The sequence below is a fragment of the Leptodactylus fuscus genome, chromosome 9 (assembly GCF_031893055.1).
Source record: "Leptodactylus fuscus isolate aLepFus1 chromosome 9, aLepFus1.hap2, whole genome shotgun sequence".
Taxonomy (NCBI): domain Eukaryota; kingdom Metazoa; phylum Chordata; class Amphibia; order Anura; family Leptodactylidae; genus Leptodactylus; species Leptodactylus fuscus.
The window spans coordinates 29,250,936-29,278,826 of NC_134273.1; the positions used below are offsets into that span (position 1 = coordinate 29,250,936).

Sequence of the window (27,891 nt, forward strand, 5' to 3'; positions counted from 1 at the left end):
GGACTATTACAACCATTCATAACTTTTGCACGCGGCAATTTTCCAAAGAAATGTATACGTCTCTATCAGATCATGTGACAGGTTACTGGCCCAGTGCGGGTCTTTGTTGTCCTGCGCAATTTCAGGAAGCTTCAGCTGAGCAAGACATATGCTGTCCTTCTTAATACATATTTCATATGCCTTCTTTTATTTTAATGTGTATGATTTCCTATGAAGCAACTGGATACACGAACCTGTCATAAAGATTTATAGTGATACGTTTTCCAAATGGAAAACTGCAATTCCTCAGCCCTGTCCAGAGGTACCTGGCTCTTCCGCAGAGCCCAATATGACAGCTGCAACAACACAGATCACCTAACCAGTCCCATCTAACTCCCCACAAGTCCCCAGGATGGCAATTATATGGACTGTTCTAAATTGATTTTCTTATAGTCGGGACGGATAAAAGCGTTCACATAGGGGCCAAAGGGACATGTCATGGTAAAGCACAGCATGCTCCAGCACAGAAACATCACGTGAATTGCCATGTCCGCATTCCCATTCAGCAACAGATCTGAAGACGTCCCACACTGGGATACATACGTATACAGGCTCTCTTCCTTCCTGATTTCCTGCAGCTACAAATGGTGACGTATTTGTTGTATGGGTGCAGGATGTTCCTATTAAACAAGAATGGTTAACAAGCAAAACTATCTGGCCCCAGGTATTAGTGTCTGACTCTCCTCTTTCATCTGTCTTCCTCATTTGCTCTTTATACTGTATAGTCCAAGATTATATTAGTTTTAAAATGAGTCTATACAACTTCAGCACTGCATATTACAGTGATATACAACATTACTTTGTTATATATGTCACGTTTTTTGTTTAAAGAAAAACAACTTTGAAGTCTTATGCAAATAAAGCAGTCGGTGCACTGGGGGCGGTCCTTCATCCTTTCGCTGCTCAGGTAGGATGGGTGATGTCATAGCAGTGAAAGGATTCACTTGAATGAGATCTGAACTGCAATGCCACAGCATGGCCACTATACAGTGTATGGTGCTGTCTGCTTCCTGGCCCATATCCTGTGCAAAAAAAACCCCTGATCGGTGGGGATGCCACGTATCAGACCCCCACCAATCCGGTATCGATAGGCCATCAATATCTAAACAACCCCTTTAAAGATCAATATAATACTTTGTTTCAGGGGCTTATAAAAGATGCCAAACAGTGAGGACAAGGATATTACAGTACAAGATTACAGTACTTGATGTACTGCCTGTTACAGACTAGGCAATTTTTAAAAATCTGGAAATTCATCAGGTTCTCTAACCCTATCCGGACACTCCCCATGTACAAGTACATCAGCAATGTAGTATATTACATGCCTGCAGTGTATTCCATTTTAGTAACAACGTTACTCAATGTTCCTAAGTCATTTACCCGTACAAGTACCCTAGCGACATGGCGTGTACACCTCAGAGCTAGCACTTAAATAAGTAAAATATTTGTTAACATCCGTATAAAGCGAATGTCTGTGTGCTTAAAGGGAACCTGTCATGTTGACAATGCCATTGAATCTGCAGGCAACATGTTATAGAACAAGAGGAGCTGAGCAGATTGATATACTGGTTTATGGGACCACAATATGTATAACAACATAATTTATTGATTTAAAGCTCATTCTACTTAGGAGTCCAGTGGGCGGTCCTAATTAGTGACTGAATTATGGAAGCCACTAAGGACCGCCCATTGAACTCCAAAGTCCAGACTGAGCAGAGACTTATCTTAGTAAATGATAGGTTATACTGAGGTGTTTCCCACACACCTATATATCAATCTGCTCAGCTCTTCCTGCTCCATAACATCCTGCCACCAATTCTAAGTATATGTTCATTGTGATGGGTTCCCTCCCTCCTATATTGCACAAACAATCTCATAAAACATACTGCTCTGCTACACATCATACCCAACATGGATTCTGTCATCTGTGTTTCTACAGTGATCATGTTACTGGCAGCCATTAATCCTTTGTCCATTTTACTGAAATATTTTTAGATCTAGTGGTTAAAAAGTAAAAAAAAAAAAAAAACACAAAATAATGTGGACAAACAGTACTTATTGGTATCTGGAGCCTGGTTTTAATAAACCTAAAAGCATAGCTACTACAGTCTGTTGTAAATAATCTGATGTGTGACCGAAGGAACTTGGATGTTAATTTCTGTGTTTGCTTTATAGAGGAAAAGGAAGCAGAGTTCCCAGGACCAGGATGACGCCATCAGCGTGTGCAGCCTCGGCAGAAATGATGTGAGTCCTTGTTTTGTTTCAATTGATTTCTGTATCCAAGAAACCTGATTGTCGCCGCTTTCCATTGAAAGTTGTCAGGGCTTACAGTACACTTGGTGTGTAACCCATTGTGGAAAAAGTCACACAATCTGCCTGTGCCCAAAATGGGATAGGGATGGGAATCTATATATAATATAGGTGTCATATTTGAATATTTTGGTGTTATTAATGCCTGGTTGTAATGGTTTTATTAAAGGGATTCTTTGAGATGATAAAATTACAGCTGCTCTTGAAGCAGCTCCACTCTTGTCCAGTGGCTGGGTGTGGTATTGCAACTCATCGGAATCCTAAGAACAGTCCGTAGACAAGGCTGCTGAGCTGAAAGCTTTTCCTTCCAATTCCTCTTTACATATACACACTTTGGCTGAGCATGCATGTAGTTTCAATGGTGAGAGGAGAGTAAAGTCAGCCATACACATGAGAATGCTGTCTCCCCTTTAAAAATATATGCTTCCGTACGCAGTCCAAATGCCTGGTCCTTGTCACCCCAACTTCTGCTGTCGGGAAGGCCCCCATATACAATAAGTGTAGGGCAAACTTGTTGAAATTGGTGAGTTTTGATGACCTAGATCCAACATCTGTTGACTGCTTTGGTCTTTGCCGTACATCTCTGGAGTTGACCTATCTCCGGGGGTAGCTTCTTTAAAGTCATGTGACGGATGGTCCTAAATAAAGCACTAAAAAGGTAACATTGTAATCTGACTCAATGAAACATGCTGCATTGGATCACAGTGGAAAATATAAAAACTGGACAGACAATACTATATAAGACCCTAGAGTAGAATATACTAGGGAAAGGTTTAGAAAACAGGTGAAACATGGAGGTTAGAGGAAGTGACTGGAGGGCAGGTTCATGCAGAGGAAGTATCAGTGTCCTTCTTATGGAAGGGGAAGGAAAGGAGCAAATTACAGGAACTTTGAGAACAAGAAGATTACTAACAGATGTGGAAGAATATGGGGATCAAACATTCAGGAGTCAGGTTGTGATAGAAGAGATCTGGACAATTGCTGGGAGATGATCAGAGCTGTAGTTGCTCCATTTGGCCCACAGATGACGGCTCTTATATTGGACTTTGTTAATGGGATTGTTCCCTTTTCTGGCCATACAAGCTGTACAATTATACTGGTTAATCAGGGACAGGAAGCAATAATGAAGGTGCACAGAGCCTGTATACAGAACAAGCAAAAAGGAACTAAATGGGGTTGTCCATCTTCTGTACAGATGGGCAACATCAAGGGATTGTCTAGTACACATATCTTATATAAGGGCCGAGAGACTTCAAGTCCAGTTAGAATTTGTATTAGCAAAAAAAGTGAAAGGGAAATACAGTTATATAAGTCACTTTTGTAGATGTAGAAACAAACAGCTCTGAAGTCATATGCAGGTGAGATAGTTGTTGTTCTTGTGATGGACCTTCAGCCCTGGTGACGCTGCCTTTGCAGGACCCACACACTTTCTCTATGATGGAGCAGGGGGATGCAGGACTTACAGGTGGGGAAATCGGGCACCATAGGACTCCTGACATACGTACTTAAAAAATACTACACATGGGTGTATCTGATGTCAAGCATCCTTAGTGATAGAGCTTGAAAAGCAAATACCCTGAGGCCGGTGTCTTGTGAGTGCTTTGGATGACTTCCATACTGACATACTTAACCAGTTCATACTGACTAGGAAAGCTCCTGTAGACTTCTCAGATTGTCTCTAGCGCTTAGTCTTTGCAAATTGGTTATTTCTGACCCCTCTAATGATATGTGACCTGTTGACAATTTAATAAAAGTATATTATAGCATGTTTTGTGCATGCCAGACCACTAGAGGCACTGTTCTCGTAAACTGTCCTCTGTTGCTTTTAGCCAGGATTCTTGTTACTAAGGCTATATATACTCTGATGTGAGCACATCCTGCACTTTACACAAAGTTTTTGGTACCAAGAGCCAAAGTCTGTTCTTTTTAGACACTTCTTAATCAAAGCATTTTATTCTGTTTTACATGTCATGATCATTACAGTATTTATGAGAACAAGCATTGCTAAAATAAAAAATAACCATTTTTTTTATCCGAAATAATATCTTAGGCTTGATTCACATCTGCGCATGGGTTTCCGTTCAGGGGTCCTCACATTGCGGAAACACAGTGTTTATTTGCAGGAGATTTTGCTTAGTTTTTTTTTAATGGAGTCAATGGATAACACAAGTTACACAACACTTTAGCCGTGCAATTGTCGAGCATGTCATAGTGGCACAATTTGCACACAACAGTATTGCCCTTAGAAAAGCAGTGAGGTGAGTTTTGGATTCAGTAGGGTTCTGAATGGGAAGAAGCTTATTGCCACAAGAAAGCTGAAGTCAAACGGCCTGATCTTTATCTCCCTGCTATCTGCCACCTGGAAAAAGTAGAGAGGATCCCATAGACATTAGATGGTGGCGCCACAATCTGGTTGATCCAATAGCGGCTTAAAATAGTGACAGAGATGGTGATACTGTAATGTCTTTTTTTTAGTTTCTCTAAACTCACTGTTTATTGGGTGCAAACAAGCCAAACACTGGAGTCCTGTCAATAATGTACATGCACTGTGGAATCCTCGATTATTATCAGATCCTGACTCCGCCCATTGCTGTTTGACAGCTTTGTCCCTATGTACTTATGAATGCAAGGGCTCCCATGCTCAGCTGATACTACAGATGACGGACAGTGATTTAACCCCTTAGAGACACAGCCCAAAAGTGACTTAAGGACCAGGCCTCTTTTTTCAAATCTGACATGTGTCACTTTAAATGGCGATAACTTTGAGACGCTTTAACTTACACAAGTGATTCTGAGATTGTTTTTTCGTAACACATTGTACTTCATGTCAGTAGTAAATTTTCGTTGATATGTTTTGTCTTTAATTATGAAAAAATAGGAAATTTGGTGAAAATTTTGAAAAAAATGCAGTTTTCAAACTTTGAAATTGCAAGCCTTTGAAATAGAAAGTCATACTACCCGAATTTTTTCATAAATATAATTAACCATGTCTCTGATTTATGTAGCAATCAAATTTTAAGCACCCTTTCATTTTTTTCAGATATTATAAGGCTTACAAGTCAAGCAGTAATTTTCCAAATTTTCAAGAAAATTTCCAAAACACATTTTTCAAGGGACCAGTTCAGTTCTGAAGGGAACTTGAAAGGCCTCTCTAATAAAACCCCCCAAAAGTCACCCCATTCTAAAAACTGCACTCCTGAAAGAATCTAAAACAGCAGTTAGAAAGTTTCTTAACCCTTTCAGCATTTCACAACAATTAAAACAATATGGAGGTCAAATTTACATTTTTCAATTTCTGTCACTAATATATTCATTTAGCCCTAGAATTTACACATTTACTAAGGTTTAAAGGAGAAACTGCACCCCACATTTTGTTACACAATTTCTCCCGAACACGACAATACCCCATATGTGCTGGTACCCTAATGTACGGGCACACGGTCGCTCTCAGAACGGATGGAGCACTAATTAGATTTTGTAGGCCAGATTTTGCTAGAATATTTTTCAGGAGCCTAGCCCCGATTGCAAAGCCCCCAAGGTGCCAAAACAGTGGAAAACCCCAAAATGTCACCCCATTTTGGAAACTAGACCCCTCAAGGAATTTATCAAGGGGTATAGTGAGCACTTGGACCCTACAGGTGTTTCACAGATTTTTTTACCATTGAGATGTGAAAATGAAAAATTACTTTTTTTATAATAAAATGTCACTGTAGCCCCAAATTTTTCATCTTCACAAAGGGTTAAAGGAGAAACTGCACCCCACATTTTGTTACACAATTTCTCCCGAACACGACAATACCCCATATGTGCTGGTACCCTAATGTACGGGCACACGGTCGCTCTCAGAACGGATAGAGCGCTAATTGGATTTTGTAGGCCAGATTTTACTAGAATACTTTTCAGGCACCATGTCCCTTTTGCAGAGCCCCCAATGTGTCAAAACAGTGGAAACCCCCAAAATGTCACCCCATTTTGGAAACTATACCCCTCAAGGAATTTACCAAGGGGTTTAGTGAGCCCTTTGACCCTACAGGAGTGTAACAGAATTGGCCCAACAAAAGGAAAAGTGACATTTTTTGCTATAAAATGTAGCTTTAACCCCAAATTATGCATTTCCACAACGGGTTAAAAAAGAAAATGCACCCCACAAATTGTCAAGCACTTTGCCCCAACTACAGAAATGCCCCACATGTGGATGTAAAGTGATGTATGGGCACACTGTAAAGTCCAGAGCTGAAGGATCGCTATTGGGATTTTGGAGGGCAAATTTAGCTGAAATCTGTTTCAGGCACCATGTTGCATTTGGAGAGCCCCTGAAGTGCTAGAACAGTGGAAACCCCCCCCCCCCAAAAAAAAAAAAAAAACGACCCCATTTTGAAAACTAGACCCCTCAAGGAATTTATCAAGGGGTTTAGTGAGCACTTGGACCCTACAGGTGTTTCACAGATTTTTTTACCATTGAGATGTGAAAATGAAAAATTACTTTTTTTCCAATAAATCGTCCATTTAGCGCCATATTTTTAATTTTTGCAAGTACTTAGAGAATTAAGAGCCCCCCACAGTTTGTTACACAATTTCCCCTGAACACGGCAATACCCCATATGGGATCATAATCTGCTGTATGGGTACATGTTGGGGCTCAGAATGGAAAGAGCGCTATTTGGATTTTGGAGGGCATATATTGCTGGAATAGTTTTGAGGTGCCATGTCGGATTTGCTGAGCCCCTAAAGTATCAATACAATAGAAACCCCTCAAAAGTGACCCCATTTTAGAAACTACACCCATCAAGGAATGTATCAAGTGGTATTATGATTTTGAGACTAAAAATGCTTCCCAAAATTTGAAATTTTTAAAGAAATATGCCATTTTGGTATCCAATGCATTGCACCCACTTTGTATTGTCAGAGACCTGCACTCCTAAAACTATTAAGTGGGCGATCCCGAGGGGCAAAAAAATTATATATGTGGGTATAAACTGCTGCTTGGGTGCACAGCAGGGCTCAGAAGGGAAGGAGCACTGCGCTTTATAGCTTTTGGGGTACAGATTTAGAGGGACTTTCTGGGTGCCATGTTGTTTTTGCAGAGCCCTGGAGGTGCCAGTAAACTGGAATTCCCCAAGAAGTGACCCCATTTTGTAGGGGAAATTTTAGAGTCTCTGCAAAAGTGCCATGGCATCCAAAAACCAAACCGTCTAAGTCTGTGCTCCAAAAACCAAATAACCTTCTTCCCTTCTGTGTCTGGCTGGGCCCTAATATCAGTTTATACCCACATATGACATTACGTACGTTATCCGGGGTACACCAGTGTCATACATGTGCCCTAATATCAGTTTATACTCACATATGACATTACCCCGGTTACACCAGTGTCATACATGTGGCATAAACTGCAGTTTGGGCACACAGCAGGGGGCAGAAGGGAAGGAGCGCGATGCGGCTTTTGGAGTACAGATTCAGATGTTTGGTATCTGGACGCCATGTCATGTTTGTAGAGCCTGTAAGGTACCAGAAAAGTGGATTCCCCAAAGGAGTGACCGCAGTTTGAAAACTGCACCCCTAAAAGAATTTATCAGGGGGTGTAGTGTAGTATTAGTATCCCGGACGTGACTGCACAGCGGATGGCAAAGAGGGAATATATAAGCTGTGCGGAGGACATTGCAGACACTAAATTCCCTACTGTACCCCCAGTAGCTCCTATGATTGGGGGAGTCACACTGGGGTCACTTTGGGGGTCACTTCTGGTGTCCGTTCCCTCATAAGCTGTAAATCTGTGGTGTCCCCTGATATTCGCTTGCACAGCTTATACATTCCCTGCCTGCCGCACCCAGTTGTGTTCTAATGATTTGGCGTTTTTAGTGATTTTGTCTTCACATTGGTAGAGGCTATATTTTCTTTATTTTTCTGCTGACGTGGCCATATAAGGGCTTGTTGTTTGCGGGATACGATGTATTTTGTAATGACACCATCTTGGGGTGCCTAAAACTTACTGATTACATTTTATTAACTCTTTTTTTGCTGGATTTAAAAGAGAAAAAATCAATTCTGGTATTGAGTTTTACCTTTTACATTTTTCGCCATGCAGCGTACAGTATAAGTAACATGTGACCTTTATTCTGCGGGTTGGTACGGTTACGGCGATACCTCATTTATGTTATTTTTTTATGCGATACTAAGTCTGCAGAACAAAAACACATTTGGGGACATAAATCAGTGATTTTTGCATCGCCATCTTCTGAGAGGCATAACATTTTTACTTTTCGCTTGACAGTGTTGGTTGAGGGCTTATTTTTTGCGGGACAACCTGTGCATTTTATTGGTACTATTTTGGGGTGCATATGACTTTTGATCACTTTTTATAGCACATTTTGTAAGGTGAGATGGCGAAAAATCACTACTTCCGGCGGGTTTTTTCCGTTATTTTTTACCGCCGTTCACTGTGTACATTAAATATTGTTTCAGTTTTGTTGTACAGGTTGTTACGGACGCGACAATACCAAATATGTATTGTTTTTATTATTTTTTTGTGTTTTTTTTACATAATTCATTTTTTATAGAAAAAAGGGATTTTTGGGACTTTATAACTTTATTAATTGTTTTCAAATACTTTTTTTTTTTTTACACTTTTTTTTTTACTTGTTCTTGTGTCTATGGGACACATGGATCAGTGAAGATTGCATCACTGATTCTCTACTCTAGACTGAGACACAGGCTACAGTGACAGCCTGCACGTGTCTCACTCTAGACACAGGAAGTGAGCTGTGCGGACGGGACAGCTCACTTCCAGAAGACGCCGGGAGCACCAGGTAAGTAAGTGAGTGCTCAGGGCTGTCTGGGGTCACTAACCAGACCCCAGACTACGTACTACAGATACCGGCACCCCCCGATCTCGGTCCGGGGGGTGCCGGCGGGGGGGGGAGAGATCGCGGCACCCTTTGTTTGCGGTGGTCATGTTTGACCATCGCAATCAAAGGGTTAAAACCTCCGATTGGTAAAAGTACCGACCGGAGGTTATGGAAAAGGGTGATAGCTGTCAGTAACAGCTATCACTCAGTTCCGATTCCGCCCGCTCAGCTAGTGAGCGGGTGGAATCACCATGACGTAATATTACTTCATGGTGCGCGAAGTACCTCGCGTCCATGACGTAATAGTACGTCAAAGGTCGCTAAGGGGTTAATGAAAACTTCTGCAGGAAAAAAGGTGGCACAACCTGGAACCAAAACTCGGATCGGGCAGTACATACCTGATGACAGACTACCTATAAGCAATCATTTGCTTGCACTTATGTATTACTGTGTAAACAGGGCAGTATGCAGTAACACTTGCTATTCTCTATAATCTAGAGCAGTGGCAGAAATACCGCCATAGCAGCTGCCCTTTTATTCTTTTCTTTTTTTAAAATCAAATAAGCTACTGGATTACTCCACCAGGTAATGGCCGCTATTTACTTACTGATCACTGATCCTATCCACAGCTATCTCCGCTTTCCTTTAGCCCTCCAGGGGACCCAGTGCATCCCACATTACATACTATTCATTGTGGCACACAGGGCTTCCTGGAGGCTGAAGGGGAAGTGGAGATAGCAATGAGGAGCAGTGGGGATTGGTAAGTAGGGCCACGGCACTGAGGTTATTTGTTGGGTGAATCTCGCGAGGTTCACTAAAATCAAACCAATCTAAAACAAAACTGCTAAAGTTTGCTATGCGGCCCAGTCTTTGCTAGTTATGCCCCTGGTCTAGAGACATATCAGGGACACAGCTGCTGACAACTGGAGACAATTCCAGCCACTTAGCTAACCATAGACATAATTATGGTCAGCAACATCTCATTGTTTCCTTATGGTTATTCCAGCACACCTGTTTATGGAGAATCTTTTATCTGTCCACCAACAGGTATGTAAACTGTATGTACAAAATCACTGTCTATCGTGCCTTCATCCAAAAAATGGATTGTATCTGCCTAGCTGCTGGCAAAATGTACTTAATTTCCTCACAAGGTGTGTCTATACGATGACAATCATAACATCCAGGGTTTATTGGCCAGAGGTCAGTATGGTAATCCTTCATTCTTCACATTCTTGTCAGCTGCTGATACATAAACCTACAAAAATTCTCAGATAATAGATCTAAATCTAGATTGTTGTGACTCTTCCTTTCTGCCTCCATTTCACGACTTTGTAGGTTTTTTTTTTTTTTTTTACCATTTCGTGTGTATAGATATGTGTGTATGTATAAAGAGCACTACCCCACTTCCATTTTTAGCACATAGAATGTACCAAGTCATACAATTCACAGAAAGTGATCCAGTTACAATACACTTCCACTAAATGTTACAATGAAAGTTGTCATATACTTAGTCTTGGATGTTGTGACGCATTATCCAGTATGAGCAGAAATCACTTTGCAAAAGATGACAAAAGAAAGTGATTTCTGACAAATAGTTGGACTACATACTTGTTGTTTGAGTCACTTGCTACACAATAGAAACATTATACCCTGGAGATGTGTACAACAATGAGAACCATGCATTCACACCTATAAAGTGTCATTGTTGTGCCAGGATAAAGGTTTCTGTAACCGTTCAGAAACATTAGTGAAACCCCTGGGAGATTTGTAGTTGAATTTCAGTAGTTTAGTAGTTAAAGGGATTCTATCATTAAAATCCCGTTTTTAACTAAACCCATGTCAGAATAGCCTTAAGAAAGGCTATTCTTCCCCCACCTTTATAATTCTTCTCCCCACCGCCGTTCAATAGATATCCTGATTTTCTTTGTTATGCTAATGAGTCTCCAGACATCACAAGGGGCGGTCCCCTGTGCTCAAACAGAATTGGGGGCGTCCCCTGTACTGCCTGAAAACTCTCCAGCGCCGCCTCCATCTTCTTCTCCGCCTCTGCTTCTTCTCCTGGTTCACCGTCGCGTCTCCATCGAAGACAGGAAAATGTCCACCGGACACGTGTAGTTGGCGCTTTTGGTGGCGCTGGAGAGTTTTCAGCAGCACATAGGTCGCCCCCAGTGTTGTTTGAGCATGTTACAATGACAGTTGTCATATACTTAGTCTTGGATGTTGTGACGCATTATCCAGTATGAACATAAATCATCCTTGTATTGTTTTGGAGACTCATTAGCATAACGATGAAAACTGGGATATCAACCTAACGGTGGGGAGAAGAATTCTAAAGGTAAGAGATGAATAGCCTTTCTTAAGGCTATCCCGACGTGGGCTTGGTTAAAAACAGGATTCTAGTGATCCCTTTAAGGCAATGTCCACCATCATGATCAGTTTCTTTGTAATAGTCCAAATGCAACAATTTTTAAAAACAAAGTAAAGTGTCTTGTAAATATCCTATCACTTTGTGTCTACAGCTTCTCTGCACGTCCACAGGTCTCCATGGTAACAGACTACAGCAAATCCTGTGTCGTCTGATCCTGTTGTCACGTTCCCTTTCATCTTTCTCCCACTACTTGTTGATATACAGTTTATCTGGTAGAATATGGAGAAGTATGGGACTGCTAAAACGAGAGTAGGACTCCAGGATTATACAACATAGTATTTGTTTGTAGTCTGTTACCATAGAGGTCTCAGTGCTAACCAATGAGAAGTGTCATATACACCATTAGACCATCAGATACTGAATAAGCAGTGCATTGAAGAAATAAGCTATGATAATGATAGTAATAATCTACCACTTCATCTTACTGAGCACAGGTACTTAGCCGTTGACACTATTAGGCCGGGGTTTTTTGGGCCGGATTTTGATGTGGAATCTGCCTCAAAAAAACGCTTCCCATTGAAATCAATGTTAACAGGCGGATTCCGCAGCTGATTCAGCCGTGGCCTCGCAACACCTCCCTCCCGACTAGGCCCATTCATTTGGGCCTAATCCAAAGCGGAATACCGTGACTGGATGCCGTACAATAAAATTATCCTATTAATCCCTTTGGTGAACCTTGTTTAATTTTTTTTTTTTTATTGTAACATAAAATTTCCACACAAAGAATCCCAAAACCTTACACATTTCTATGGGTAGAAAGGTATTAAATGTTCTGATTCTTTTAAAGCAGTAATACTAAAACTAATGATTTCTGAAAATAATTTTTTTTTATTGTGCCAAACAGAAAAAAAAAACAACATAAAATTTTGGTAATCTTCACATTTATTCAAGAAATGCAAAGAACAGTGGTAGGATTGTTTTTTTTTTTTTTTTCCAAGCCACCCCCTTAGAAATAGTGATAAAAGTTAGACAATCCATTTTATGTACCCCAAAATGGTACCATATAAAAATACAACTCATCCCACAAATAATAAGCCCCCTCATACCTATTTCAATGGGAAAAAAAAGATTTTTGATATATGAGATAAAGTACTCCTGTATACTGAAGTCAAAAATAGGCTGTGTCCTAAAGGGGTTAAATTGGTCATGGATCTGGAGTAACTACATTTGCAACACAGAACAGCAAACTTTAACATGAATCTACAGGTCCAAAATTCCTCCCAAGCCAACAATAGGGCCTTGTAGGATTGTCTAATAGGAGTAGAAACAGTGGCGTAACTACCACTGTAGCAGCAAAGGCAGCTGCCACAGGGCCCAGGAAATTAGGGGGCCGGGCGACAACCGCTACCGCTGCGTTTTTATTTTTTTTAATAGTCCGTTACCAGCTGGAGTTACTCCAGCCGGTAATGGGCCCTATTTACTTACCGATCCTGGCAGGGCCGGGATCGGTAAGTGACGCTGCAGGCCCCACAAACACTTTTCAGACCCCGGAGTATAATGATCGGAGGCCAGGGATAGGTAAAAGACATTAAAAAAAACTGTTACTTACCTCTCCACGATCCGGGCAGGCTTCAGGCCTAGTCGTCTGACGTCACATGACCCCGGCCTGCATCCCGGGTCATGTAACGTCTGACGTCATAGAAGATGGACTACAGCGGAGGCCGACAGCGGAGGACTGCAACGGAGCCGGGAGATAGGTAACCGTGTTTTTTTATTTTACATCCCCCCCCGGTCTCCGATTGTTATACTCTGGGGTCTGAGAAGACCCCAGAGTATAATAATTGTTATGGGTGTCCACAGTGGGGCATAATACTGTGTGCAGGAGCCACTAAGGGACATAATACTGTGTGTAGGGGCCACTAAGGGAGATAATATTGTGTGCAGGGGCCACTATGGGGGATAACACTGTGTGCAGGGGCCACTATGGGGTATAATACTGTGTGCAGGGACCACTATGGGGGATAATACTGTGTGCAGGGGCCACTATTGGGGATAATACTGTGTGCAGGGGCCACTATTGGGGATAATACTGTGTGCAGGGGACACTGAGAGACATAATATTGTGTGTAGGGGCCACTATGGGTATAATACTGTGTGCAGGGTCTACTATGGGGCATAATAGAGCCATTCCTAGTTACGCCACTGAGTGGAAACATTGTGGCAGCAAACCGATGAAGCGATACAAGGATCATCTATTATGTATATGCAAATCAGCCTGCAAGTGCATCAGAGGCGGGGCCTGATCTGCCAGATTTCCCAACAGACAGCTGCATGTGCACCGGTTCTCCTATGGAATTATACTCTATGCCGCCCATTTTGTTGTGAATGAAACTTTCAGTCTCTGTCTGTGTAGACAAATCTGGCAACACCAGCCCCGCCCTCAGTGCACTTGCAGGGTGGCTTGCACATTGATAAAAAGACAGTTATCTCTGCATTGCCTCATCGGTTTGTAGCCACAGAGGTGTCTGTCTGCTCCTTGTAAAGGCCTCTGCATGGCTCTATTATTGGGAGGCATTTTGGACCCAATTGACTCCCTCTAATCTCTTGGCCCTCATCTATCAGAACAGAGATTGTATCAATTTATATTCAGCTTTTGTGTTTACAGAACCCAGCGCATATTCAGTAAAAACTTGGCAGGTGAGAATAGAACAATATAATGAGAATACACAGGGGAGCGCAGAGCTGACTGGTGCTGAAAGGAGCAGATCTTGTGATTTGGCTCCGAGCTTTGGAAATGAAACAGAACAAAACCAGGAAAGGTATTTATAGTGACTCCGCATTCTTGGTTATATTTCATTGTATGCATTTTTTCCCTAATTCCTCCCCAATAAATAGACTTAACAGAAAAGACTAAAATAAATGACAGCGCACATTCCTTCTCTACCATCTGTGTTTCTTCATCAGTTTTATTTCAGTAATATCGGAAATGGGGATCTGTCAGTTTGTGCGACCGCAAAGCTCTTTTTATATCCGTGTACCAAATATTTGTATGTAGCGGTCTGAACTGTGCCTTTTTGTTTGAAGAATTTGATGATCCATGGAAATTTGTCTGTTTGCAGGATCTGTAAAGATGTTTGATCTCTGGAATTACTGGAAAGGTGAATGGGCATGGATTAAAGGCCAGCGAGAGTCCAAAATAGGAAGGTTCATGCAGAAAGCATGAATTACATTGAGAAAGCCCAGGGTAGGGGGTAGGCAAAATTGGTGGGAGTCTAGGACACCATTATGAACTTATATAAACCTAACCTCTTGGCCTTACTGAATTTTACAGCCATTTGGATGATGCAAATGTGTGGCTGAGAATGCAGGTACAAGTATCAGAGCTCAATGATCATTTAAAGGGGATTTCCAGGAAAACTTGAAAAATCAAGGGAGCAGGAGGGCTAAAAAAACCCAAAAAAAACCCCAGAAACAATACTCACCTATCTGCAGTCCTCTGTTCCAGCACTGGGTACCCTAGCCTCAGCAGTCATATGTTATGTAGTGGTGACGTCACTGCTAATACATCGCCGGTACCCAACATATGGCCGCTGAGACCTTTTTGTATTTTTTTTTTTTTCTCTCAGGCGAACAAAGGATTGGGCATAACATTCAACATGCCTGATCACCCTTACTGCCATCAAACATTAGGAGAGACTCAGGAGACCACAGTACACATAAGATAGTTGTCTCATCTTACCAAAATTTGTGGGGTTTGGGGTAACTTTTATGTATATGGTTCCAAGTGTGCATCCAATGTGGGGCCAAGTTTGCAACGTTATGTACTATGAGTGAGATATGAGTGCGTTCTGTGGTGCAATTACCTCTATGGGGGCGTCCGGTGTGTTCTCTTCTGATGACACGGAGCAGGATAACACCTATTCTATTTTTATAGGAACAGAATGGATCATCAGACGCCCCCTTGGAGGTGAATCGAATGGCACACTCAGTTGTGTTCATTGGGGCTTTTGACTTTCTCCTTTCAACTTATAGTGTCCGCTCAAAATCTGGCACGGACATTAGGAGCGGACACTAGCTGTGTCCGTGACACCTGTCATTCATTTCAGTGGGCATCGGGTGCGTTCTTTTGCACTCCGTGCCCGTCCTTCCCTGTCTGCAAGTGAAGATGTCCAACTTCTCAAGCGGACAGAAGAACCCTGCATGCACACAGCTAGTGTCCGCTCCTAATGTCCGTGACAGATTTTGAGCGGACACTACCTGTCGGACACCGACGGTAGTGTGAACGCCGTGGTTTGGGCAATTTCATCAATGCCCATATATCCTAAAGAGGAAATTCTCAAACAATATGGATGAGTGAAGACTAGTAGTCTAATGACACCCAAATGAATTGGCTCCTCTGAAATGTCCAATATGTCAATCGTTGCTTTTAGATATTTCCTTATTCCCGACTTTCACCAACGTACAATGTCCTCTATCCGTCATCCTGGGGATCACATTTTCTGTACACGTTCACCACTCTCTTACGTGTTTGCAAGCTGAGTGGAATATTCCTGTTTGGCTGAAATTCAAGGTCTAAAACCTTGATAGAAATCACTTTCTTTTACAAAGCTATTGATGTTTCTCCTTACAAGGACGTATATTCTGACAAGTGAATTTCACACTGATCTGAAAAACTGTGTTTTAAAGGGACCTTTGGCTAAAATACTTAGTATTGGTCTAGAATTATTGTTATAAAAAAGTGTATTTTGGAACCATGTGATCCAGGGGTGCAAGATCTGGTTGACCAAGGACACGTGTGCAGATTTTAATTAGTTGGATAATATTGAAGGGATTGTCTACAACACCATCTCTAAAAACAGTTACCCAAACCATCAGATGATCAACATGGTTCTGACTTCAGGTTCCTCTGGTTTCCCTGCCATTGTATGTCCCCTTCATCGGTTGACTCTAGTTACATTTGCCCTTTATGGGCTGATGCAGGTGAAATGAGGTATTATGTGTTGGCCATTGGTGGCTCAATCCACCAAGATGGCAGAAACTTATAGGGTGGGGTCTCCTCCTCAAGACCCTCCTCTACGGCTTCAGTTCTTCATGTGACAACCCCATTAAGACATATTGTGATTTTTTTTTACACAATACCAACACCTTAAACTGACACACCTTAACTAAGCCTACGCCTACCTCTCAAAGGATAGGGATTGTATAGACCCAGAGGTGTAACTTAAAGCTTCTGGGCCTCAATGCAAAATCTGTAACTGGACCCCCAATTACAATGTGCTGTCTATAATACTGGTGCCTTTTGGTCCCCCCAAAGCTCCAGGGCCCAGTAGCACTTCCTACCTCTGCGCCCCCTATAGTTACAACCCTTGTATTTACCCCTTTCCCATTTTTGTGATTCTAATGAAAAGAAAGTGATTTTTTTTATTTTTTTTAGACATTTTCTCTTTCATTTGAGAATTGGTCACAAGATTGACTTTTACAGGATGAATGAATAGCAGGTTCTACCCCATGGTTAGGCATTGAGAACTGCACACATCGAAATTTATGAAAGAATTATCATCTGGGTGTGTCCTAAACATTCTGCCACTGTGCAATCTGATTGGATAAACCCCTTTGAGCGGATTAATAACACCCATTTACCCAAACATTTCTAGAAGGAATAAAGGAATATTTCAGATGATATTTCTTGGGGCATTTCCTAAACAGACATATGTGGAGAGCTGACTGGTTCTTTGTCATACACAAAATGAATTACTACAAGTACAAAAAGATGTTTTTCCGTTCTAAATTATACAATCAATGTCTTGTATTACTAGTTATGCATATGTACGGTTTATGTCTATATATATATATATATATATATATATATATATATATATAATTATATAGTTATGTGTATAATGGTGATCTAAGACATGCTAACACCTAGACAACATACTTCCCTTGAGAATCAATTAGGAGCCATCTGTTCTGTCAGACGGAATTTCTCCCACTTCATGTGTTAGCGTGATACAACATGTCTGTCTGTCGAAGTGCTTGTGTTGTGCACACAGATGTCAGGGTGTTTCTGTGTGTTTACATTCATAGAACTAGCCAAGGTAACAACGAATACAAAGCAAATATCATTTCACTGTTCATGTAGTGCTGATGGCATACAGTGCCAGAAATAAAAACAGGAGATGGGCCGTTGTCCAAGATTAGATATTGATGGCCTATCCTTACAGTTGGTTATCAATATCAGTTTGGTGGGGGTCCAACACCAAGACCCCCACAGATCAGTGACTGTGGCTGCAGGATCTGTACAATGTGAGGAACGCGCCCCCCCCCCCTACTCCTTATAGTACTCATCCATAGACTAGTCCTGGGGGGACGTTCCTCACCTCTCACACTGTACAGCGCAATAGACGCTACTGTGAGGAGGGGCGTGCTTGACAGACTGTCAGAAACTCCCTTCTGACACTGAAGAGCTACGGTACTGTCACCGATAGTTCACCTGGTGCACAGAATGGGAAAGCCGATAGTGGGCTGAATTCAGCGCACTGTCAGCTTCCTAGTGGTGTATAACACCACATGTGCCCTGAGGACATGAAAGGTCCTCTTTAATTCCTCTTCTATTGTAATAATGAGATAATTCTAGAAATTTATCCTTGCCAGCAGTCAGGATTTACATTCAGAATGACATTCCTAGCTAATTTTGGAGTGTCCCCATATAGAACAGTATAAGGCTAGGGCCCCACATAGCGTAAACATCGCATTTTTTTTTCCTTTAATGTAGATTGTGAGCCCCATATAGGGATCACAATGTACATTTTTTTTTCCCTATCAGTATGTCTTTGTAGAATGGGAGGAAATCCATGCAAATACGGGGAGAACATACAAACTCCTTGCAGATGTTGTTCCTGGGGGGAGTCAGCCCCAGGACTCCAGCGCTGCAAGGCTATAGTGCTAACCACTGAGCCACCATGTTGCCCCCTGTAAACATCACAATTTTGCCAAAACAAAATCTGCAGTGTTTTATAGTACCTACTAAATGAATAGGACGCTAGCTAATCCCATCCACACATTGCAGAAAAATATCCGCAGCGGACATCCTGCGATTTCAAAAACCGTTGCGTTTTTGTAAATTGCAGTATGTAAATTATACCTACGGAAACGCTGGCGAGTCTGAAGAGGACAACTCTGCGGACATCCTGTGAAAAACGCTACAGGAAAAACCACAATTCGTTTCCGTTGTTGGTTCACTGGTAAGCTTTTTTCCTCCATAACCCATTTAAAATAACCTAGAGTTTGGAAATCAGTAATAATATGTAAATTTAGTCTGTAGTGTCCTGGTAGCATCATTAAAACTGCTCCTTAGAGTGAACTTTCAGGTCTGAACACAGGTAAAGCTGCCCAGACCTCACTTCTATTAGCAAAATTGACAGTATGAATGTGGGAGGGATGACCTTATGATATGGAGCAGCTGGAGAACAAGGTGACCTTATTCATGGAGGACAAAGATGGTTCACTGGGAGAGAAGGCAACAGACAAAGCAGAATGTGGATGTATCTGACCTGATACAAGTAGTTTATCTAATGTATATATGCCTAAACTGTCACATAACACAGAACAGATAGTATACAGTCTGTACAATGGACTGATCTGCAGTGAAATGTACATTAACATCTGAAGATAAGATAATTCACCACTCCATGACCAGACACATTTTCAGGCATTTTGGTACGTGCAGTTTTGAGTGTGAGCCCTGAGACAGATTTTGCAGCAGGGTCCGGCCCATCACCCAGCAGTTGTGTGACCACTGAAGCCATATCCTGGCAGCTTTTATCCCTATATACAGTATGTGGCATTCACTAAGCACTGGGTATGGAGTGATTGAGAAGGCCAAGGGCTATAATAAATGGTCCATGCCTTCTGTTTGGGGAGTTTATGTATCTGTAAACTTTGCAACGATTTACTGGTATTTCATTGCTGAGTTATGTGCCAACCTGTATACCATATAGCAGTGGTTTCTAAACTTTTTCATATTTATGACCTGTTCTTAAAGGGGTTGTACCAAGTTTAGGAGTTATCACCAATCAATAAGATAGGGGACACCTTCATAATCAGTTGGAGTCCAACCATTGTCATGATGGAACAGCCTACTGTTCCATTCTTTCTCCATAGGAGTTCCGGAAATAGCCAAATACAACGTTCAGCTATGTCTGCCACTACTATAAAGAATTAACAGAGCAGCAGGGCCTGTCACTCCATCAAGACCCCCATTCTCAAGATCGGAGGGGACCCCAGCAGTCGGATCCCCAGCAATCATGAAGTTATCCTTTATACTACTGGTATGGAATAACTTCCAAACTTGGTACAACCCCATTAAGATAGGTTATCAATATCTGATCAGTTGGAGTCTGACACCCACTGATCAGCTGTTTGCCACAGCAGTAGCTCCAGCAAAAACCACAAACATGTAGCTAGAAGTATACAGCTCTGTACACTGTGTAGTTGCTGAGCTGGGCTACTGTAAAGTATCTCACATTCACTTAAAAGGGACACAACAAATAACACACAGAGATTTGGTGTGTATACTTTTGTTATGTACACAGTTTTTGCCTGAGCTGCCAAAGCTGATCAGTGGGGAAGCCGGGAATCTCATATCCTGAGAAGAAGTCATCAATGTCAAAAACTTAAAACCACCTAAATTTCTAATGTGTGTGTGTGTATGTATGTATGATATTTTAGGCTGGAAATACAATGAAGCAGTCCATAAATGTCTCGTACTTTATCCTAGGGATAATAATAAGAGTACATGGCTCTCTGAATGTGCTCTAAACAAGGGGCTCACGTATATTTTGTACAGGGGCTCTATATACTGTTTATATCCACCCCTGATGTGACTAATGGTGCTTGTATATCTGTATGTCTCCAGTATGCAAATCAGACCGCCGGCGACATAGGACCCCAGTCACACTTCATTATCTAGGTGCTAAATGCTGTTATGTTTCATTTCTATCTTCGGGGTTACACCCAAACTGAGGTCACAGTGTTAATAAGCATACTTCCTCTTTCTTTGTTATAAAGCCCTTATAGGTCACAAGTTAAGAGGTGTCACAGACAATCCCCATCCTCTTTAAAAATCAGCTTTTTGCAAAGTGCTTTAGAATAACTGGAAGTAAGTGGTGCAGGGTCCTGTAGAAGTGCGAGGCAGACATAAAGCCTGGAACAGACCTATTTACAGCTTCATTCCAATGTATCTAGTATATAGCAGAAACCAATGTACAGTTCTTCTTATATAAAACAGGTGCCCCTCGGGTACAAGACGGCCATGAAAAATGGATGTTTTTCACAGGTGCTTTGCACTTCAATGATGTGACTGTAACTTAGAATAAGTTAAAGTGAACGTCCACCTTGAATGTCATCTTATTTTAAAGGGATCCTATCATTAAAACTTAATTTTTTCTCACTACCATGTAGGAATAGCCTCAAGAAACGCTATTCGTCTCCTACCTTTAGATGTCTTCACCGCACCGCCGTTTGGTATATAATCCGGTTTTTGTCGGTATGTAAATGAGTTCTCTCGCAGCAGTGGGGGCAGTCCCCAGCGCTCAGACAGCACTGGTGGCGTCCTCAATACTGCCAGAGAACTCTTCAGCGACGCCTCCATCTTCTTCAGGAACGGGCCTTCATCGCGTCGTCTTCCAGCAGTGGCTTCAAATTTCTAGGCCTCGGGCAGTTGACTGTGCATGCCTTTCAGCCACAAGAAAATGGCCGCTTACAATACTGTGTAAGCGGCCATTTTCTTGTGGCCGGTGGGCACGCGCACTCAGCTTTGCCATAGGCCTAGAGGTTTGAAGCCAACCCTCGGAAGAGGATGCGTGAAGACCCTGTTCCTGAAGAAGATGGAGGTGGCGCTGCAGAGTTCTCTGGCAGCATTGGAGATGCCCCCAGTGCTGTTTGAGCGTTGGGGCCTGCCCCCAGTGCTATGAGAGAATTCATTTACATACCGACGAAAATTATGCGGATTATATACCGATCGGCGGCCCGGAGAAGACATCTAAAGGCAGGAGACGAGTAGCCTTTCTTAAGGCTATCCCTACGTGGTAGTGAGAAAAAATTAAGTTTTAATGATAGGATCCCTTTACGTTTCAAAACCTTTGTCCTTCTGATACTGAGCTCCAAATCCCTCCATATACTTAGAGCTAAATGGTTATATAGGTAGTAACACTTTCTTACAAATGGATGTGATGAAGTTGCCTTAAGTGCCATTTAGGTGATTCATAGCACAGAATAGACACCTGCGTGGGGTGGTTTAGTCCTGGGTTAGGTTTACTGCCATAAATCATATTCATGGTCTGCACCACTAACAGCTTAAAATGTACAAACACTATATTTACAGATTTAGGTTTAACACCTTCAGAATCACACTAGTTTTTGTTCAGATGACTGCACAGATTTGCCAATATATTCATGAAGTATGAAGTATGTGTGTACTGTATGTAGTGACCTCAAAGTTGGGCCAGTAGATCTTGATTCTGGACTACTAGGGTTTATTGTTACGATGGCTATCATGTTTGCCAAAAATTGAGCAACCCCACTAATTTCGGTAGGACTGGCTGACCATCTAATGTATGGACGTGTACCAACGCATTTCTGATAGCAGATATTGGAGGGAACGGTTGCACCTCCTGAGTGCTGACATGCCCAATCTTTGTGTTCTCAACAACATACTTTAGATTGTAATCCCTATATATGACACTGTCTGTCAAGCGATGCAGAATATGTTGGGGCTATACGAGGAAGACAAATACAGTAGATAAGCTTCTGGCTATTCCCATCTCCCTATTGGGAACATATGCATGTCTATAGAGTCCAGTATGTATGTGTATGTAAATGTGAGGGTCAGAAAGGATAGCTGTTGGACTGTATGGCTCGCTTTAAGAAATGGTAAAATTCCTCTTCATACGTTTGTATTTTGAATAATGAAGGCAAAGTAAACCATCCAGCATTGCCTACATAGTCAGCAGTGTAGCCCCAATATCTAGAATCTCTCTATTCCAGTTGCATTTCTAGATTTCCGGCCTTCGTAGCCTCATTGCTTTTCCAGTGTACCGTGCTACATCTTTTTTGTGTTTCCCATTCCACGTGCCTTTTATTGTGCACCCCATACAGGTTAGAGGCGACTGCTGGAATCTGTGTGTTGTTTGCAGCTGTACATGGACGTCTTAAACCAAACCCTATTATGACATGTATATACAGTGTAACAAATGACTTTATAGCATTCAGGCCCCCAATTACTGGCAGTAAAGGACAATTCTACGAGAATTAGACAAATTAGCACCTTGTTCTGAAATGAAGACCTGGGTCTTAGATGTCTTTGGGGCGGCACGCTGCAGCATGCTCCACATCAGCTTTCATGTGGTCTTTTTACTGCCGTCTCTCACTTCAGACATTTCGGAGAACATCTGTCTCCGCAGGCTGACTCAGACACTCTGTTATATAACTTATTACAGTCTCTAAGGAACTAGTTCCAATTAAAATATCCAATGTCTGGTCTTGAAGATGTGCAATTACATTACACTCTAGTGTTTGTTTGCTTTCTTAATATGTAATATGTAGGCCAGTGTCTGCGCTCCGCTGAGGCTACAGCTAGGCAAATATGTAGATCTCCGCCTAGAGGTCGTCTGCATGTAAGCAGAGCACCAAGACTCTTTCCCCTGTAAAGTCGATCTCTCAGATACTTGTGTCTTCCTATTAAATCACATACACAGACCACTGCTATATAATGTTATTTAATGTAGTGGAGGCCTCAAGTCAGTTCTGAAATGCAGTCAATGGCTACTTGAGGCTTCAAGCATGTTTCTGTCATGACACTATTATTGGCCCCCCATGTTTGTTAGAGGGTAAGTCGATCGCAGAGAGTCCTGTTCTCTGATCACTTGGAATCCATGGAGAAAAATGTCAGCCAGTGTTCAATGTCCCTGCAGTGCCACTACTGGGGAAGTGAAACATTAATCCTTGTCTATTGAAATCAGTGGATTGTCTTGCTGAGTGCTTTGATGCTTTGGTGTTGGTCCTTAATGGAGGATCCATTTTGATTAAATGGGTATTTGGGAGCCTAAGCTGCTGGCAGTGTATTCAATGAAGCAAAAGGTGAATCTCAAGCCCCTTCAGTGTCCTATCAGTTTTTGGGGTCCTAATCCTGTCCGTTTTTGTGGCTGTGCTTCAGTGACCCTCATTCATTGAATGTAAAGGGCCACAAAAGTACGGTCGGTGCATAGGCAGCATACGGATGCTATCCATGTACTGTCCATACAATGGTCCTGCCATGCAATCACGGCTAGTGGCCCGCACACGGTAGTGTACAAGTTGCTTTACTAATATAAACCCTTTTACCCATCTTGGAGCTAGGAGCTTTCAATAGTAGTGGCTGGTGACTGAAAATCTTCTAGTTTGGCTTCCCAATGACTCTGGATCACATGGCCAACCCCGCTGAACTCCTCCTGCTTGTCTTTGGAGTAGAGCGGGGTCTGTCATGTGATCCACAAAGCAAGGTCTACTGTCCTCAACTTCAACAGTACACTAAATGGAGCTTACCAGGTTTGGGGCCCTTAGTCTCCAGCAGCATAAGGACATTCTGCTCCTTTAGGTTCCCCAAACCTGGTGACAGATTCCTTTAAGATAGCCAGATGCATAAAACGCAACCATCTATGAGAACCTCCATACTCTCCACCAGTGCCAGATGTGGAGTTCACCTGTTTGTTTGTTTAGTTCTTGGAAACATAAGCTAGCACCAGAGATATCACTGACAACACATACAGTCCTATGAAAAAGTTTGGGCACCCCTATTAATCTTAATCATTTTTTGTTCTAAATATTTTGGTGTTTGCAACAGCCATTTCAGTTTGATATATCTAATAACTGATGGACACAGTAATATTTCAGGATTGAAATGAGGTTTATTGTACTAACAGAAAATGTGCAATATGCATTAAACCAAAATTTGACCGGTGCAAAAGTATGGGCACCCTTATCATTTTATTGATTTGAATTCCCCTAACTACTTTTTACTGACTTACTGAAGCACAAAATTGGTTTTGTAACCTCAGTGAGCTTTGAACTTCATAGCCAGATGTATCCAATCATAAGAAAAGGTATTTAAGGTGGCCAATTGCAAGTTGTTCTCCTATTTGAATCTCCTCTGAAGAGTGGCATCATGGGCTACTCAAAACAACTCTCAAATGATCTGAAAACAAAGATTGTTCAACATAGTTGTTCAGGGGAAGGATACAAAAAGTTGTCTCAGAGATTTAACCTGTCAGTTTCCACTGTGAGGAACATAGTAAGGAAATGGAAGACCACAGGGACAGTTCTTGTTAAGCCCAGAAGTGGCAGGCCAAGAAAAATATCAGAAAGGCAGAGAAGAAGAATGGTGAGAACAGTCAAGGACAATCCACAGACCACCTCCAAAGAGCTGCAGCATCATCTTGCTGCAGATGGTGTCACTGTGCATCGGTCAACTATACAGCGCACTTTGCACAAATAGAAGCTGTATGGGAGAGTGATGAGAAAGAAGCCGTTTCTGCACGTACGCCACAAATAGAGTTGCCTGAGGTATGAAAAAGCACATTTGGACAAGGCAGCTTCATTTTGGAAACAAAAATTGAGTTGTTTGGTTATAAAAAAAGGCGTTATGCATGGCGTCCAAAAAGAAACAGCATTCCAAGAAAAACACATGCTACCCACTGTAAAATTTGGTGGAGGTTCCATCATGCTTTGGGGCTGTGTGGCCAATGCCGGCATCGGGAATCTTGTTAAAGTTGAGAGTCGCATGGATTCCACTCAGTATCAGCAGATTCTTGAGAATAATGTTCAAGAATCAGTGACGAAGTTGAAGTTACGCCGGGGATGGATATTTCAGCAAGACAATGATCCAAAACACCGCTCCAAATCCTCAGGCATTCATGCAGAGGAACAATTACAATGTTCTGGAATGGCCATCCCAGTCCCCAGACCTGAATATCATTGAACATCTGTGGGATGATTTGAAGCGGGCTGTCCATGCTCGGCGACCATCTAACTTAACTGAACTTGTATTGTTTGTCCAAAATACCTTCATCCAGGATCCAGGAACTGATTAAAAGCTACAGGAAGCGACTAGAGGCTGTTATCTTTGCAAAAGGAGGATCTACTAAATATCAATGTCACTTTTCTGTTGAGGTGCCCATACTTTTGCACCGGTCAAATTTTGGTTTAATGCATATTGCACATTTTCTGTTAGTACAATAAACCTCATTTCAATCCTGAAATATTACTGTGTCCATCAGTTATTAGATATATCAAACTGAAATGGCTGTTGCAAATACCAAAATATTTAGAACTAAAAATGATTAAGATTAATAGGGGTGCCCAAACTTTTTCATAGGACTGTATAAGCTTGGCCTTGCATGTGTATGGCAGGTATACAAGTATATGCTTTTAGCTGACAGCTACCTAATATATATGGCCGGCCTTAAGAACATTTTCCCCTCCACCTTGTGCCGTATCGCCATCTGGGACTCTCATAAAGAACTATAACATGTATAGTGACAAACGCTATAGTTACCAAAATACAAAGAAAGTTGATTTAATAAAATGTCTGGATTTAGCAGCCATTCCAGTGGTTTATTTATGGACTATGTACTTTTTCGGTGGGGCTCAGTTTATGCCATGTATACGTCTTCCTGTATGGCAGAGCAGGATGTATTGATATAATGTCTCCTTTATGGAGGGGTGTAAAACAATAGAGAACAGAGGGAAGCAGAACAACTTGGCATGATTCACTATTTCATTTTGTCTATTTCCGGAGACTCAAGTCAACTTGAAAAGTAAAGCCCAGGAAGTTTGCTCATAGAGGATTACTCTACCAATAAGGTTAACTAAACATGCTGGGTATTAAATATACACGTCTCTGGCTATTATTTTATGACCGTATACATCTCCGCTGTACTGTGTGCTCACTACGAGATTTCCCAGTGTCCGATGGGGGTTAGATGGGATTGTGTTGTAATCTATGCCATAGAGGGATGTAAAAAAAATTAGTTATGAATCATTTATTATTAACCATTTATCATCTGTCACATAATTGGGACTCTTTGGATACGGATATGTAGTATAGGATAGCAGCTCATGGTTTGGAGGTAGTTAGTGTATTCTGCTACTCCCTTTCCTGGCCCTTATAAAGTCTTTAGTTTCAGGGGAAATTGCTGTAAAGTACCATGGATATAAGTATGGGCATAACTAACAGGGTAATCGGCATAGTGGCATATGTTGTATTTACTATCTGCAGTTATTATGGACTATGGATATAGAAAATGACATGCCTCCATATTCTGTGTTTGTCTGTGGTGCCCCATAGCTGCCACTGTTGTCTGCATTATTCCTATTCCCATCACTGCATGTTCGTGTACTGGAGCATCGTGTGTATATACGTAATACCTAAGTTGTATCATTATTTGTTTTTTTTATCTATTTGGTGATGCCACGGTACACATGTTGACTTTTTGTGTGTGGTATTCCTGTGCTATGATGTCATGCTGTACGTTATCTCTCTACTGTGACATCACTGTTTTACATAGTTCTTGAACTGTGACATCACCGTGCACATTATCCCTGGGTTCTCACTTTACTGTCCTTGTTATTTTACTTTTATAACATTACTATGTGTATTATCCCTATGTTTTATCAGCAGTGTGACCATTATTCTTGTGCTGTGTACATTGTCCTTACTCTGTGACATCACTGTGTGTATTATTTTTGTACTGTGACATCACTGTGTGCATTATTCTTGTACTGTGACATCACTGTGTGCATTATTCCTGTACTGTAACATCACTTTGTGCATTGATTCTATATTGTGACATCACTGTGTGCATTATCACTGTGCACATTGTCTCTGTATTCTCACCTTACTATGTGCATTATCCCTATACTGTGACATCACTGTGTGCAATATTTCTGTATTCTGACATCACTGTGTGCAATATTTCTGTATTCTGACATCACTATGTGCATTATCCCTATACTATGACATTGCTGTGTGCATTATCCCTGTATTCAGACATCACTGTATGCATTCATTCTTTACTGTGACATCACTGTGCTCATCATCCCTGTACAATGACATTACTATATGCAATAACTCTACTGTGACACTGCCATTTGCTTAGGCCCAGTTCACATCTGCGTTCGGTATTCCTTTCAGGGAGCCCGCTAAGAGACCCCCCAAACAGAATACTGAATGCATTAAAAAGCAGTGAGCAATGAAAACACACAGACTCCATAGACTGTAATGGGGTCCGTGTGTTT

At 41.7% G+C, this 27,891-nt stretch overlaps 1 protein-coding gene across 1 annotated transcript in view; it reads left to right on the forward strand.

The window, feature by feature from the left end:
• Positions 1 to 27,891, forward strand: part of ARHGEF3 (Rho guanine nucleotide exchange factor 3) — a 133,788-nt gene that overhangs the window by 12,220 nt on the left and 93,677 nt on the right. The window contains exon 2 of the mRNA XM_075287915.1: positions 2,215 to 2,283. Coding sequence (XP_075144016.1) covers positions 2,215 to 2,283 — 69 coding nt within the window. The remainder of the gene's footprint in view (positions 1 to 2,214; positions 2,284 to 27,891) is intronic.